General features: G+C 36.3%; 1 protein-coding gene across 1 annotated transcript; it reads left to right on the forward strand.

The window, feature by feature from the left end:
• The first annotated feature begins 15,744 nt into the window (after positions 1 to 15,744).
• On the forward strand, positions 15,745 to 16,881 carry LOC125343981 (actin-related protein T1-like). The gene has a single exon (XM_048336585.1). The coding sequence runs from the start codon at positions 15,745 to 15,747 to the stop codon at positions 16,879 to 16,881; it is 1,137 nt and encodes a 378-aa protein (XP_048192542.1).
• The last annotated feature ends 785 nt before the right edge of the window (positions 16,882 to 17,666 follow it).

Genomic DNA, 17,666 nt, shown 5'->3' on the forward strand with positions numbered 1-17,666 from the left:
GCTCATGGGTAGGCAGAATCAAGATAGTGAAAATGGCCATATTGCCCAAATTGTTATACAAATTCAATGCAATCCCCATCAAACTCCCAGCTACATTCTTCACTGAAATAGAGAAAGCAACCCATAAATTCATATGGGACAGCAAAAGACCTAGATTAGCCAAAGCAATTCTAGGCAAAAAAAGCAGTGCAGGAGGTATCACAATACCAGATTTCAAGCTCTACTCTAGGGCCATCATAACAAAAACAGCCTGGTATTGGTATAAAAACAGACCTGAAGACCAGTGGAATAGCATTAAAGACCCAGAAATAAATCTGCACTCTTACAGTCAGATGATATTCGACAAAGGAGTTAAAGACATACAATGGAATAAACAGAGCCTCTTCAACTACTGGTGCTGGGAGAACTGGGCAGCCATATGCAGAAAACTCAAAGTAGACCCAAGCCTATCACCATGCACCAAGATCAACTCAAAATGCATCAATGACCTCAATATAAGGCCTGAATCCTTGAAACTACTGAAGGATAGAGTGGGAAAGACGTTAGAGCTTATAGCCACAGGAAGGAACTTCCTGAATTGAGTCCCAGGGGCACAACAAATAGGGGAGAGGCTCGACAAATGGGACTACTACAAATTAAAAAGTTTCTGCACAGCTAAGGACATAGCCACCAAAATAGAAAGACAGCCAACCATATGGGAAAGGATCTTTACCCGCACAGCAACAGACAAAGGCCTAATATCTGTCATCTACAGAGAGCTCAAAAAACTAAGCCCCTCCAAGCCCAGTAAACCAATTAGGAAATGGGCAAAGGAGCTAAAGAGAGACTTCACAAGAGAGAGATAAAAATGGCAAAGAAACATATGAGGAAATGTTCAACATCCCTGGCAGTAAAGGAAATACAAATAAAAACAACCCTGAGATACCACCTCACCCAGTAAGAATGGCCTATACTCTGAACTCAGGCAACAACAAATGGTGGAGGGGGTGCAGGGAAAGAGGAACCCTCCTCCATTGTTTGTGGGAGTGCAAATTAGTACAACCACTTTGGAGAACAGTATGGAGGTTTCTCAAAAAGCTCAACATAGACGTACCCTATGACCCAGCCATACCACTCCTAGGCATCTGTCCTGAACAACGGGTCCCGAGATATCAAAAAGACATCTGCACTTCCATGTTTATCACTGCACAATTCACAATAGCCAAAATATGGAAACAACCCAGATACCCCTCCACAGATGAATGAATGGATCCAAAAAATATGGTACCTATACACAATGGAATACTACATAGCAATTAGGAATGGTGAAATATTGGCATTCGCAAGGAAATGGTCAGAACTTGAACAAATAATGTTGAGTGAGACAAGCCTAGAACACAGAAAACAAAGGGGCATGATCTCCCTGATATATGACTGTTAAGGTGGGGGGAGGGGGAGACAGTAGAGACCAGGTCTGTGAAACCAAAAACTTCTTGTCAAATGGTATTTCCCACAGGTTTGGGTCAGCGACCCTACACTATGTAACTAAAACCAAACAACTACTCAACATATAAAGGTCAAAAATTGACCTCTCAATGGATCACAATAGCTCAAAAGCTATGTATGTACGTTCATATAAGACTATTGTCAACATATTGTCTATTGTTGACATTACATTTAAAGCCCTAGGTGAATTTTCTTCAGCATAGGCCACGTGGCTATTGTATATGTTCTTGGTACATTGTATTTGTATATATGTCTCATGATCTAGGGAAGGGAAAGAAAAACAGGATGTAAGATATCACAAGTAATGTGCACACTGCCCTACTATGTTACTGTACCCTTTTTGCACAACACCTTGTCAAAAAATCTTTTCTTTAATTAATAAATAAATTACAAAAATTATTATGCAAAGGAAAATGGTGGTCTGCTTGCATAGTAATTACTAGTCACTACCCAAATTGTAGTAATTACTAACAAAGTGATAGCACACAAAATATTTCACTACTGGTAGATGGATTCTGAAAGTGTTTAAAATAGAGAATCTATGCGGGTACTCATGACTATATATTTAAAAATCATTTTTGATTCCTGGATTTTGACGACTGATCAGTCTTAGATGGGCACCGGTAACACTCTAGTAGTTCTACTTACTCAAGAGACTAAGATCTGATAATCTTTGTTCAAAGCCAACCCAGGAAGGAAAGTCTGTGAGACTCCTATCTCCAATTAACTACCAAAAAATTGAAAGTGGTTCTGTGGCTCAAAGTAGTGGAGCATTAACTTTGAGCAAAACAAGTTCTGGGACAGCATCACGCCTTGAATTCAAGTCACACAACACCCCCCCCCCCACCACACACACTAACTGAGGAGTCTCTTATATATACTTTGTATATCTTCATTTCATTTAATCTAAACTATTGTTTAGAAATGGGATGCATAACATTATTGTAGATACTTTTTTTTATCTTTTAATAAGCAAACTCTCAAATGTGATTCTGGGTTATGTTTAGTTTGGCATGTAAACACCCACAATTAATATGACATGGTGACAAAATGAAAAATGAAAAAAAAAGGAAGTCATATTCTTTTATGTTTAGATATACCACTACAGAGCAGTCACACCAGGTAAAATAGTGAACTTCTCTAAAGACATTATCTGAGGCTTTCAGACAATAGTGTACACAGCTTATACATGAATAAATTTAATGAATATATATATTCATTATATATACATTGAAACTTTTGTAGCTCTATTTTTCTAATGAGATTTTTGTTTGGTTTATTTATTACCTTTTGGGTTATAGTCTGTTTATGCTTACCGTTTCTTGTTTCTAAAAGCACCTTGTGGTTATAGCAGAACTGAAATACTAAAGTAATTATTTATCATTTTTTTTCAAGCTGAAATGGTGATTCAGGAAATATCACATAGTGAATGACAACCAACCTATATTTTCTAAGGGCTGCATTTTCTATTTTCTGCATCATTTAGGAAAGGAACTAAAATACTAATGAAGAAAGTATTACAATCCTTATCAATTTTTTCATTGATTTAGGCTAAAGGAGAATTTCCAAGATTATTTTTAACGCAGTACTTAATTCAGGGAATAATTACTATCAGGTCTTTTATAACATGTGCTTATTTTGAATTTTTGTTTGCTTGTATAATGAAAATTTCGGTCCCTGAGATAAGTTACCTGCCTGCGGAAAGATGAATAATTAAATTTGAATCAGTCAATAGTAAGGCACATCTGATACTTAATACTGAAACCAATTGTGAGGCACTTAGTTCTCTATTCACTGTATTAATATATAGAGAACAAAACTATCATGTCATTGGTCCAGTAATGAATCCTTCTAATTAATGATAAAATCAATCTTAATAACTGGAAAATGGACAAGCCATCAGATAGAGGCCAATTGGCTAAGCCTCAGGATGAAAAATATATATCAATAAAGCTTTGGAATTAGGGAAATTATTTTCAGGGTCAATGGATATAGATGAGGATTTCCTAACCTTAGTACTGTTATGCTGGAGTGACTAATTCTTGTTGGGAATACTCTCCTCAGCAATACATTTAAGAGAATTTCTTGTCTCTATTTCACTAGCGACTGTAGTGTTACCCTCACAACAGTTGTGACAATACAAAATATTTCCAGACATTGCAAAATGTCCCTTAGGGAGTAAAATAGTGCTAGGTTGATGATAAGTATTGGTTTAGAGTATAGAAGATGCTCAGTGTACTATACAGACAAACTTGACCACATGGCTACCTAAAGCATTTGCAGTGCAAAGAAAAAGCTGCTCTGAACACCATGCCATGGCATTTAGAATGAATCCACTAAAATGAGATTTGAAGTATTTGCCATTGAATCAATCTGAAAACAAACAATAGTTGACATAATTATTATTTTACTCTCAAATTTATTTTCTGTAAAAGATGTACTTTATAAAGCACAATTATCAACTCTTCTACCAAAACAGTAGCAATGTAAAATGAAGTAGGCTAATATTTGCTTGCATTTTGTTATATACATCATCCTATTGTATAATTATCAACAAAAATTCAAAATTTTACATGGCTGGTGAGATACCAGCAACTTAGTTTCAAATAATGACATTAACTTCACAAGGTAAAAATAATGGATCAATTACCAAAATGGTAATTCACACACCAAATTTGGAGTTAGGATGGGAGCAGCAGAAAAAACCTTTTCGAAATATCATGTATTTATTGAACAATGTCAATATAAGAATGATTTAATGAAATTTCTTTTTAGTAGATTAATTTAGTAGTGATTAGCAGCATATATTCAGAGCAGAGTGGGTGAAAATGAACAAGAATGACTTGATTGCAGATTTTTGTAGCCACTCAACAGTGGGAAGAAAACATGCTACAATAGTACAGTAACAGGACACTGAAAGAGTTAATTAGGAAGAATGGATTACATTTAGGAGAGTATAATATATTGAAGTTGACTAAAAGTTAGTTTAAAGATATAGTTAGTGATGATAACATTAACAGGAATGAAAATTTCTGAGAATGATGGTAGCATTGAAAGGAAGGGTTGATATCAGTACTCTGTTAATGTAGGGAAATGCAATAGCCCGCATCATATTGTATTTGGAATAGGAACCTCCTGTAAAAGAGACAGATTATCAAGAAAAAACAATGAAGTTTATCAACATGAATACTTCATATATTCGTGGAACTGACCCACAGAAATAACTGTTCTCAAACATGTGAATTTGAGTTCTAATTTATTTATATCCTTCCACAAAAACAGGAAAAATTTTGAGGTACTTTTCTTTGTTAGGTTTAATTGGCTAGCACTTTTTCTTCCCAGAGAGCAATCTAAGAGCAGGATTACTTTGAAATTCCTAACGGTATATCCTGTTTAAAAGAGAAAGCTTTTTTTGAATGTATTTATCCTTAATTGATTTCAATTCACCAATTCTTCATATTTTTGAGAGTTCAATACTGGTTACTTGCAAATAAGTTTAAAAAGAAAGCAGGAAATTTTATGTTCAGTTAAAAAAAAGATACATTGATTTGTACTTTGGAAAAATCACAAGAAAACCTGGACCTGGGCATGAGTTGCTCATGCCAGTAATCATAGCTACCCAGGAGACTGAGACATGAGGATCACCGTTTGAAGCCTGTCCACACAGGAAAGTTCATGAGACTCTTACCTCTAATAAACTACTCAAAAAGGCCAGAAATGGCACTGTGACTCGAGTAGTAGAGTTCCAGCCTTGAACAAAAGGAACTTGGGGACAGTGCCTAGGCCCAGAGTTTAAGCCTCACAATCAACAACAACAAAAAAAAAGAGGAATATACGAAAAGGTGAGTTTGATGTTTAGTTTTTTGAGGAATCTCCAAATCAGCTTACTTAACAAGTTTTAAACCCCCAGACTTGTTTATCATTTATTATCTAAAGTAAACAGAGGCCAAAACCTAACCTCAAGATTTCTTTTTCTTGTTTACTGTCAGAGTGAAGTACATAGGGATTACAGTTTCTTATGTTAGTCAAGTACATTTCTTATTTAACTTGTTACCTCTTTCCTTGTCCCCTCCTCCCCCCTTTTCCTTCCCCCCCACCCATGAGTTGTACAGTTGGTTTACACCGAACCGTTTTGTAAGTATTGCTTTTGTGGGTGTTGGTTGTTGTTGTTGTTGTTGTTGTTTTCCAGAGCTGAGAACCGAAATCGGGACCTTGCACTCGCCAGGCAAGCGCTCTTCTGCTGAGCTAAATCCCCAGCCCCAAGTATTGCTTTTGAAATGGTTTGTCTCTTTATCCTTTGTCTCTAGATTATAGTATTCCCTTTCCCTTCCCTAGTTCTACTACACATAAATGCAGTATCCAGGGCACTAAATTCAGACACAGTGCTATCAGGGGTCAAACCACAGGAAGGGAATACCAGAGGGAAAAAAGGGTACAGTTTCACATGGCAAATTGAAAATAAATACAACAATGGTATACCACGTGATTCCATAACTTGGAGTTCATTTCGCTTAGCAGTATCTTATGTGTTCATGCAGACATAGCTATTGAGTTATTGTGCTCTTCTGCTATGATTATCCTAGACATGTACTAATTATTGCCTATGAGGGAATGAATACATAGAGTCCTTACTAATGGGGCAATGTCATTCTTTCTGATAAAGGCATATTCCATTGTGTATACGTACCACATTTTCTTGATCCACTCATCTGCTGAGGGGCATCTGGGTTGGTTCCATATTTTAGCAATGACAAATTGTGCTGTGATAAACATAGTTGTGCTGGTAGCTTTAGTCTGTTCTTGTTTGTAATCTTTTGGGTAGATGCCCAAAAGTGGGACTGCTGGGTCTTAGTGTAGCTCTATGTTTTGTTTTCTGAGGAATCTCCATACCGCTTTCCAGAGTGGTTGAACAAATTTACATTCCCACCAACAATGTAGTAGGGTTACTTTTTGGCCACATCCCCTCCAGCTTTTGTTATTATTAGTTTTCCTGATCATGGGCATTCTTACTGGGGTGAGGTGGAATCTCGGTGTTGCTTTGATTTGCATTTCTTTTATGGCCAGTGATGTAGAGCACTTCTTCATGTGTCTCTTGGCCATTCTCATTTCCTCTTCAGAGAAGTTGCTTTTTAGGACTTTAGCCCATTTGTTGAGAGGGCTGTTGGTTTTTGAGGATTTTCTTTGGAGCCCACAGACCTATGGCTATTTAATCTTTTATAATGGAGCTAAAAAATTAGGATGGAAGAAAGACAGCCCCTTCAACAAATGGTGCTGGAAAAACTGGTTCAACTCCTATAACAAACTAAAACTAGATCCTTATATATCACCCTGCACCAAAATCAATTCCAAATAAATCAAAGACCTCGAAGTAAAAGCAGATACCCTGAAAACACTACAAGAAGGAATAGGAGAAACACTTGGGCTCCTTGGCACAGGATGAAATAAAGTCCCAGGAACACAGGAAATCAAAGAAAAGTTGGACAAATGGGACTGCATCAAATTGCGTAGCTTCTGCATGGCAAAAGACATAGCTTGCAAGATAAACAGAAAGACCACAGAATGGGAGAAGGTCTTTGTTGTCCATACAATGAACAAAGGCCTTGTATTTAAAATATACATAGAACTCAAAAAATTAAATTCCTCTAAAACAAATCCTCATAGAACCAACTGCCAACTCAACAAATGTGCTAAAGTCCTAAAAAGAGACTTCTCTGAAGAGGAAATGAGAATGGGCAAGAGACACATGAAGAACTGCTCTACAACACTGGCCTTAAAAGAAATGCAAATCAAAACAACACTGAGATTCCATCTCACCGAAGTAATAATATCCATTATCAGGAAAACTAGTAATAACGAATGCTGGAGGGGATGTGGCCAAAAGGGAAACCTACTACATTGTTGGTGGAAATTTCCACCTGTTCAACCACTCTGCAAAGCAGTATGGAGGGTCCTCAGAAGGTTATTAAATACATAGAGCTCCCTTATGACTCAAAATCCTTCATTTCTATCAATCTTAACTATTGCCTGTACTTTTTTGGTGCAGAGACTACAAATGGAGTAATAAGGTATCTGATTCTTGGTTCAATTTTTGTCCATAAATTGAAGTATATAACCCTATAAATCTATTTTTTAAAAATTACATAAATTGGGGCTGGGGATATAGCCTAGTGGCAAGAGTGCCTGCCTCGGATACACGAGGCCCTAGGTTCGATTCCCCAGCACCACATATACAGAAAACGGCCAGAAGCGGCGCTGTGGCTCAAGTGGCAGAGTGCTAGCCTTGAGCGGGAAGAAGCCAGGGACAGTGCTCAGGTCCTGAGTCCAAGGCCCACGACTGGCCAAAAAAAAAATAAAAAAAAAATAAAAAATTACATAAATTATTGTTTTGGTTGATCTTTCATTAATATATTTTGTTCTATGTATGTCAGATGTTTTCAGTTGGTTTGGGGTCAGGATTTTTTTCACAGTCTTTCTTTTGCTTTTTGTTGTTATTTTATCATAACTTAAACAAAGAACTTATTTCCCCCCTCTCTAGTCACATAGACAAACTTGGAAGAAAGATTTTTGGAATACATATTTGCTTTAAGAAGGTTAAGGAATAAATTAAGTTTGGGTAGCAAGATTTTCAAGACTAATCTCTATCAATTTGAGTAATAATTTTGCTTATGTATTGTAAAGGAAAAAAAGCAGCATTTAAAGGGGAGGTCTTATCCAATTCTGATTACTAAAAAAAGAGTTACTTCAGATTATTTAAATAGATTTACAAATTTATGCTAGATTATATGTTTCCAAATGTAGCTCAAAACAAATCCACCCAAATATGGACATATTTCAGGACCAATCTCCATTATGAATTTGTGCGATTGCCCCCATTTACTGATATGGGTAACAGGAAATTGACTCTACACACTCCAGGTACATTCAATTTATTTTACACAATTTTTCATCCATTCTCATTTGACATTTGGATTATGTCATCATTCCAGAATTGCAACAGACTTTCAGTTCCTAAAGTATTCAGTTTCATTCTTTAGAACATTGTATCCCATTTACAAGTACAGTTGTTTTGCCCTTAACTTGGTTAAGATGCTAGACACACTAAAATGTAGTTTGCTATGAATTACAAATTGCTTTTGTAATTTAGCAATCCCACGAAAAGCTCCTTTTATTCACTGTAGCTTTTCTTACTGTAAAGGAAATCCATTTCAGACGTATATTTGCAGATGTTGTCAACATCAAAATGTGTCATATGTTGCTAAGGGAAGATCTGGATAGACTTTTTTCTTGTTCTTTGTATCTGAAGATTTGTGAGTATCTTTGGATCATTACAAGTATGCTTGGAATGTATATTTTCCAGGAATATCTTTGTAATTCTTATTACCCATAATGCTCATTTTTATTGCATCTCAAGGATTAAATTTCATTTTGTTTTAGAATACTATTATTTATACTCTTTATCTCACATTTGAATTAGCATATATTACTTGTACAAGAGTGTTTCATTTTGACATGTCCTCATATGCACAAAATCTACTCTTATCCTCTCTCCATTTCTAAAACCAATTTCAACAAGCTTAAATTTCCATTGTCATATGTTTATATAAAAAGTATATTGGTCATATTAACCATCTTTCACCTTTTCCATTTCTCTCCCTCATCCCACTAGTAACCTTATCCTAGAAAGAATCTGTTTTATATTTCTTCATATTAATGTTTTTATTTCTTTTCTTTTTGGTGAATGGCAAACATAACCCTGTAGTAAATGCCACACATAATTAAAATGAAACAAATAAAGCAGAAAAACCAGAGATCTATCTGCTTTCTTGAATGTTCTGTCTTAGATATAATTCTCAGTTGGTCTGTGCATGTGTGTAGAAGAAACACAGGTACCAGTGGAGGAGGAACCTCCCATAGTATTGGATACATAACATTCAATACAACTGGTATTTTCTATTTTACATACTTTTATTTGTCCTGCCATCTTTTTAAAGTAACAATTGGAAGCAAAAGCAATACTAAAAAGGGTGTAAATGTGAGAGAAGAGAGCCTCACAGAGAAGAGTGAAAACCTAGGACTGGAATTAAAGGGTTCTACCAATTAGTAAAAGTACACTGTCAATCATGCCTGGCTTAGGGGATTCCTTGCTCTATGTTTTTCACTGTGGATGTAATAAATTGACAGGAGAGAAAAAAAAGTCCTTTACATTAGCTGGCTTATCCATATAAAATTTTATATTCCTATTCAGCATACAGTATATTCCTATTTAATAGCTCAGAAGTACAGCTTTCCTAATTTTGTAATAAATGATTATAAAAAAAAAGCCTGTAGTAAAATGCATGGTTTGTTGGGGCTGGGAATGTGGCTTAACGGTAGAATGCTTGCCTTGTATGCATGAAGCTCTGCGTTCAATTCCTCAGTACCACATAAATGGAAAAGGCCGGAAGTGGCACTGTGGCTCAAGAGGTAGAGTGCTAGCCTTGAGCAAAAAGAAGCCAGGGACAGTGCTCAGGGCCTGAGTCAAAAAAAAAAAAGGAAAATGCATGGTTTGTATGTTTATGTTAATCCTCATTGTCTTTTTCCTGTTTTGGACAACACAGAAAGACTATTTCATCAGCACCTTTAACACATTCACATTTTCATATTGAAAATTCTGAATTGCCTTTCCGAAATGTATTCTCATCTGTGATTGTTTTTATTGTTCATTTTGTTTATCTGTGTCCTGCATGATTGCACTGGCGGACAGCTGGAATATGTTAGAGAGTAGACTTCTCAGAGAAACAAAATTGTTCCTTTCAAAAAATTTCCAGGAGTAACTGAATATCTCTAAGGACTTTTATATGCCCAGAAGGCCTGTATTCTACATCCAGTCTAGTCTGTATTTCATTTTATTTTCTCTAGAAGTGCACTCTGATAGCATCTTAATAACTATATTTTGTGTGTGTATGTATGAATGATTTTTGTAGCTACTGTGATAATAGAATATACAAATAATGCAATAATGAAAATAATTAGAATATTCCAGAATGTTATTGAAAGGCATTTGGAAGTTGAAATATATCCTGAACTTTTCTGAATTTTTAGAAACATATTTTGAAAATAACAAGGTAATGAGGTAATAAGGTTTCAAGTTACCTGGGGACTTCAATTAGGAGTCAACCCCCTACACACCCTAGAATGTACAAGCTCCCTAATAGAGTCACCAAGAAAAAGGTTTCAAGGCTATGTATGGCCTTGCTTGTTAAAAGACCTTTAACTAAGGAGAAATTCATATTTTTATCATTCAGGGAAACCTTATTAGTCAATGTTAATAGAATTGTCTTTTGTTAAAAATAAAGCATGAAAGATTCATATTTTGCTATACTAATATTTTAGAACATCCACTTCAGTTTTGCTAGAGCTAAAAATAAATGTTTAGTAAATGTGATACTTCCTGAGTTTATGGCATATCTGACTTCACTGTACTTACTAATGTTCATTAAAAAGCTGTAAGAAGCTCTAAAAGCATTTTTGTCCCTTTAATTTTTTATTGTCTTCTTCACTCAGGAGGTAGGCAAGCTACTCTTAAACTTGTTTTGCAATTCTGTTGAAATTTGACATTTAATATTATTTTACATGGAGCTTGCAGAGGAATTTTCAAATCATGAGAGAGTGACTTCCTGTAGAGCTTTTATTCTAATCTCATTAACCTTTCACCCAACATCCAAAAAAAATCTTACTAGATGTTTGGTTTATAACTACTCCAATAGCTTTCTTAACCAGTAGATGCTTTATAACTCATAGCTCATACTCCTTTAGACCATGCATTTTAGTGTTGGTAGCCATAATATACTCCTGTACAAATTCTTAGGATTTTTTAAACCTAGGCTCTTATTGAGTCATAGTCTATCAACACCCGAAAATATACCTGCATTGGATTTTAGTACCCTGGGTATTAATTTATCTGAGTTAGGGAAGGGAAGGGGAACATCAAAATGGTGAGACAATGGATAAAGGTGGAACCAATGCAACAGCAATACTCACAAGACAATGTGTTGGAAATTAACTGTGCAACTCAGGGCCTGGAGGTGTGAGAGGAAGGTGGGAGAAAAATGAGGGAAGGAGTAACAAGTTTGACAAGAAATGTACTCACTACCTTACCTATGTAACTGTAACCCTTCTGTATGTCACCTTGACAATAAAATTAAATGAAAACAATATGTGTATAAACTGTCATGTATTATTCAATTAGTAATACTTCATAATTAGTACTCTACATGCTTGTGTCTCAGCGATAATTTCCTTCTCACACATGACATAATATACATATACTCAAAGGAGTTTCCATCCATTGCCATGATCGTTAGAGACATAATCTTTCTTAGAAATGACATGTGTAACATAGGCAAAATTATGAACATGTTTCAATATTGTAAGTCTCACTAGCAGAGGAAGAAAGCTAATCAGATATAAAATCCATTTTTTCACTTTTGATTAGTTATTTTTAGCATTTTTATTATCTTTAAGTCACTACACAAGAGTTTCCATTCACAGAGCAGTTTATTAATAAAATGCATCTGCATCAATGTCATTTCTTTCATTGTTTTTACCCACCCCTCCCACCCAACTCCTTCCCTTGATTATCTTAATTTTGTAGAATATGAATTAAATATTATGATTGTTCTCTCTTCCTCCGTTTACTCATCTATCCCTTTCTCCATAACCTCAACCCCCTTTCAAGTACCAGTTTCCCACTGTTTTATTTTGTTGGACTGTTTGCTAGCTTTTCTAAGGAATTACACCATTTGAGTTTTCCCCTGAATCTACCATATTTCACTTAATGCAGTTGTATATACTTGCAAAGCACTGAAAATATTTACTTATATACTTATAAATTAATTCTAAAAGCTACATTTATTGGGACTAGGGAAGGGAAGGGGAACATAAAAATGGAGAGACAAAGGATAAAAGATAAAGCAATGCAACAGCAATACTTAAAAAAACTATATGTTATAAACCAACTTTACAACTCATGGAGGGGGGAGAGGGGAGAAAAGTGATGGAGGAGAAAACAACTTGGATTTGAAATGTACGCACAGCCTTACATATGAAACTATAACCCCTCTGTACATCACTTTAACAATAAAGAAATGGAAAAAAAGAAATGTACTCACTGCCTTACATATGAAACTGTAACCCCTCTATACATCACTTTGACAATAAATTAAATTTTTTGAAAAAAGAAAATAAACTGGATTTTGTGGATAGAAGCTTTCCATAATCAGGCATATCCAGGCCTGGAAAGAGCTCACATGTGTCGTCCCCCACTTAAACTGAGACTCAAGAAAGGTAAGTCTTGCAGGTAGAGTCAGAAGCAGCTCTGGTGATGCCCTAATCAGCACGTTTTTATATATACCATAGTGCTCTTAAATTTTTGTTTGTTTGTTTGTTTTGTCGGTCATGGGGATTGAACTCTGGTACTGGGTGCTATCCCTGAGCTCTTCAGCTCAAGTCTAATGCTCTACCACTTGAGCCACAGCATTGTTTCTGGTTTTCTGGTGGTTAATTGGAGAAAAGAGTACCATGGACTTTCCTGACCAAGGTGGTTTTGAACCATGATACTCAAATCATGAGTAGCCAGGATTACAGGTGTGAGCCACTGGCACCAGATAACTCTTATGTTTTATCAACACAAATTTCTGAGGTATAATATGTCATCAGATATTTACAACATCAAAATCCACTGAAATACTTATTCTATCATAAGAAGTTGTTACCATGACATCGCGTTGTGAGATTAAATTTGTCACAATGTAAGCACTGATATGCACAAAGTAAAATGAAACTGGAAAGTAATATTATTAATGTGTTTACATGAACACCACTTTTATACAAATCACAGATCTGTTGGGCCATTGGACTTTGTAGAAATGGATTCAGAGTCATCTATAGTTCTCTAGGATTTCTAATGTCAAAAATTCTGGGGTTTTTTTTGTTTGTTTGTTTGTTGGACAGTCCTGGGGCTTGAATTCAGCATCTGAGCACTGTCCCTGGCTTTTTTATTGGCTCAAGGCTAGCACTCTACCTCTTGAGCCACAGAGCCCACTTCTGGCTTTTTCTGTTTATGTGGCACTGAGGAATTGAACCCAGAGCTTCATGCATGCTAGACAAGCAATCTACCACTAAGCCACAGTCTCAGCCCATGTGAAAAATTTTTGTACAAGCTGTTTTCTGGGTTATTATTTTCAGAAGACAGTTATGCTTCAATGGTCAGCTTTCTCAGGCTATCCATAGAATTTTCAAAGCAGCCTATGCAGGTGTGAAAACCATCCATCTGGTTACTTGAACTGCTAGTCCTTTAATCACGACTGTCAGGGCCACAGGTAAGGGTTTGAGAATCAGGAAGTGTTTTCCCCTCATGAAATCAAATAGCCTGACATCTTAGCAGAGTTAAAGGAAAAATATAATATTAAAATAAATGATTAAAGTGTTACAATAAGTATGAACAATGATCTCTCTCTCTTGGTGTGTGTGTGTATGTGTGTGTGTGCGTGTGTGCGTGTGTGTGTGTGTGTGTGTGTGTGTGTGTTGGTTGGTTCTGGGTCTTGAACTCAGGGCCAATATGTTCTCCCTGAGCTGGTTTTTCTCAATCTTAGCTCTGCTTCAGGCCTTTTGGTAGTATTAGATATAGAGAATTTCATTGATGTTTCTGGCCGGTATGGCTTCAGACCATAATACTCAGATTTCAGCTTCCTCAGTAGCTAGCCTTACAGGCATAAGGCAATGGTGCCTGGCTAAGCAGTGCTTCAATAATATTTTACAGTGCTGTAAAAGTGTTTAACTTCAACCACAGTTTCATAGGATAAAATGGAGACTTATCATGCTTTTCAGGTATGTGCCACATGGAAATGAAAACAAGTCTACAGAAAACATTTATATGATTGTTTCTAGAACCATAACTCATAATAACAGAGTTGAAAACACTAAATGTCTATCAGCTGATTCAAAAAATATTTATTGAGACAATGGTTGAACTGAGAAGGTAATATGACAACTGAATGATTTCAGAGACAAAGGCGACATATTTTATTATTTCATTTATGTGCAAAATGCAGAAAAGGTAAATTTTATAGAGAGAAAATAGTTTCCTGGAGCCTAATGCTTAAGACGATAGTCTAATCAGCAATCATACTTAAAAGGTACTGTAATTTGTTTGTCAGAAGAAATGGTCTCAAATTGATTTTATTATGGTACTTTATAAGTATGTTAAAGCCATGGGTGATTTAAAGTGTGTGTGTGTGTGTGTGTGTGTGTGTGTGTGTGTGTGTGTGTATTATTTGAAAGTTTTCCCATTGAACTGTTCAAAATGAAGGAAAATATTTCAGTGGACATTTTTAAAAAGGTAATTTGAGTAGAATATAGATATCTCTATGAAACCAAAAGCTCTATCTGATGCTTACTTCCTCCTTTCAGCAAAGAGAAGGTTATTTGTGGCATCTCACATTACACAGCAGCTCAACCAGTAAAGAGGTCAGTTTTCTGGGATAAGTGTGTGACATCATAGCTTCAATTTATTCTAAACCAAGGCCTCTGAAAAGGTTCTCAAACTAATCAATGCTGTCATTAATGTTATAAAGTGACAGTCACATAATATTTCTATTTAACCTCTCCATTATATATCCAGTTATTTAGTTTCATTTCTATATTATGTTCCTGATAGATATATTTTATTTCACATCTCACAATTCCTTTCTCAGTATGCTGCAATTATTTTCTTTCTAATATCAACTGAAATATTTTCTGATATAGATGTAGGTGTAGATATTCACCAAGATTGCATGTAACAGAGATATTGTTACTTTTTATATTGAAATTTGCTTTAAAACTAGACCTCTGCATTCGATTCTCAGTTTACTCAAACCCGTGGTAAGTATTTTTGCCTTCCCCTGCTTTTTGTCTCACCATGAAGTGTTACTGGCTGCTCTGACGACCCACCTCTCTGTGATTCAGTAAGGACTATCGTTGCCATGGCTGCATTATTACATACCTGGGTACTTCCTCTGAAATAGCCTCAGCAGGCACTGGGCCACCAGAAAGTCATCACTTATGGGGTTAGAGTAGGTGTTTTCTGGTAGACTAAGGACACCTTGCCAACTTCACCTGGGAGACAAGTTAAGAACTTAGGAATACTGAAGCTTTGAAACTATTGGAATTACCCCATATTCTACAACGTGGCCCAGGAACAACTTGATTTTGGTGAAGTACAGAAGATCTGATACAAACATGTTTAGTCGACACGCATTGGATAATCCAGCTTTGATTTTTGATTGTGGCTCTGGGTTCTGCAAAGTAGGCCTGTCAGGAGAGATCGGACCCTGTCGTGTCATCGACTCTGTTGTGGGGTATCCTAAACTTAACATGTCTTCTTTAAGAATCAATCAGAAGAGGTTTTTCATAGGAGAACAAGCCCGGCGCAAGTATGATAGGCTTTTTTTGCATTATCCCATTGAACGTGGTCAGGTAGCAAGGTGGGATGATGCGGAGAACCTCTGGAATCATGTGTTTGAATGGGAGTTAGGCGTAAAATCCAGCGAACATCCTGTACTAATGACTGAGCCCTCCTTAAATCCAAGAGGTACTCGCCAGAAGATTGCGGAAATCATGTTTGAAAAATTTTCTGTGCCAGCATTGTACCTGCTGAACCATGCGGTGGGTGCTCTCTATGCTTCTGCCTGTGTCACAGGCCTGGTGATAGACATTGGAGATGGAATTACTAGCTCGGTTCCTGTCTATGAGGGCTACTACCTGCCTCATGCTGTCAACCGGCTCTGTGTGGCAGGGAGGGATATCACCGAACATCTCACCCACCTTCTGGTAACTAGAGACTGTAACTTCCCGTGCATACTCAATAAGGCCATTACAGATGATTTGAAAGAGAAAACATGCTTTGTCCCTTTGGAGCCAGAAAAAGAAATTTGCAAGAAACAGCAGGAACGGATCCTGAAACAATACAGACTTCCTGATGGGAATGTCATCCACATGGGAGAAAAACTGTGCAAATTGCCTGAGATACTTTTCTCACCTAACCTCATTGGTGACACCAATCCAGGGCTCTCCCAAATGCTCTACAACAGCATCGCAAAATGCCAAACTGACATCCAGAAGAACCTCTTTGGAGAGATTAAGCTTTCTGGAGGCAGCACTTTATTCCCTGGACTTACAGAAAGGCTCATGAAGGATATACAGCAGCTGTCTCCCCTGGGAACCCTCATTAAGATAACAGCTACTCCTGATAGAAGTTTCTCTACGTGGATTGGTGCATCAGTTGTGACCTCTATGAATGCCTTTAAGAAGATGTGGGTTACTTCCTTGGAGTTCAAGGAGTTTGGTGAATCTGTTATCCAAAGAAAATGCTTTTAACAGGCACTGATCACAAAGCCCAGTTCAAAATACCAGACGGGAGAACTACAAGGGAGACGCAAGATGGCTCCTTGGGCTTCAGTAGAATGTTCAATAAATGCCATTTCCCATTTCAGGTATCGGTTAATTTTTTGTAGTTCTAAAACAATTTATGGTATGTGTAACAATCTTTATGTGGTTTTAATTGAGCTGTGGGCACTGGCTTCCATCCTGTACGCTTAAATTTGTTTTCTCCTAAGAAAATCTTGGATGAAATGATGATGTATTCACTTAAGAGGTTTTAGTAACAGGTGCCTGATGCTTATGCCTAGAAGCTTGATTCAGTCAGGGTTCCTAAAATCTTTCTTTTCAATTGTTAATCTTTAGTTGATATTGATAGTATGCAAATGAGAATCACCAAGAAAAATGTGCACAGATTATGGAGTGAGGTAGAAGTACACATTCTTGTAATTTCTAAGGACTCAAGCAATACCTACATTGGATGATTCTTTAGAACAATATATTTTTGCGATATCCAATGAGTAATATCAGAAGAAAAGAATTTTTGCACAGGGATTTCCATTTAAGATTTTGTAAAATCAAGAACTCTGCTTCCAGATGAGTAACTAATAACCAATAGTTCAGTTTGATTATTGTATTTTTTGTCCATATGATTTGGATTTCTGAATATTGAAAGCAACACTTCAGTGATAAAATATTAGAGTTAATGATTAATATTCAGGAAATTGTTTAGTAAATTAAATTATATATACATAAATTCTTCATTTCTTTATTTTAGTAGTATT

The sequence above is a fragment of the Perognathus longimembris genome, chromosome 28 (assembly GCF_023159225.1).
Source record: "Perognathus longimembris pacificus isolate PPM17 chromosome 28, ASM2315922v1, whole genome shotgun sequence".
Taxonomy (NCBI): Eukaryota; Metazoa; Chordata; class Mammalia; order Rodentia; family Heteromyidae; genus Perognathus; species Perognathus longimembris.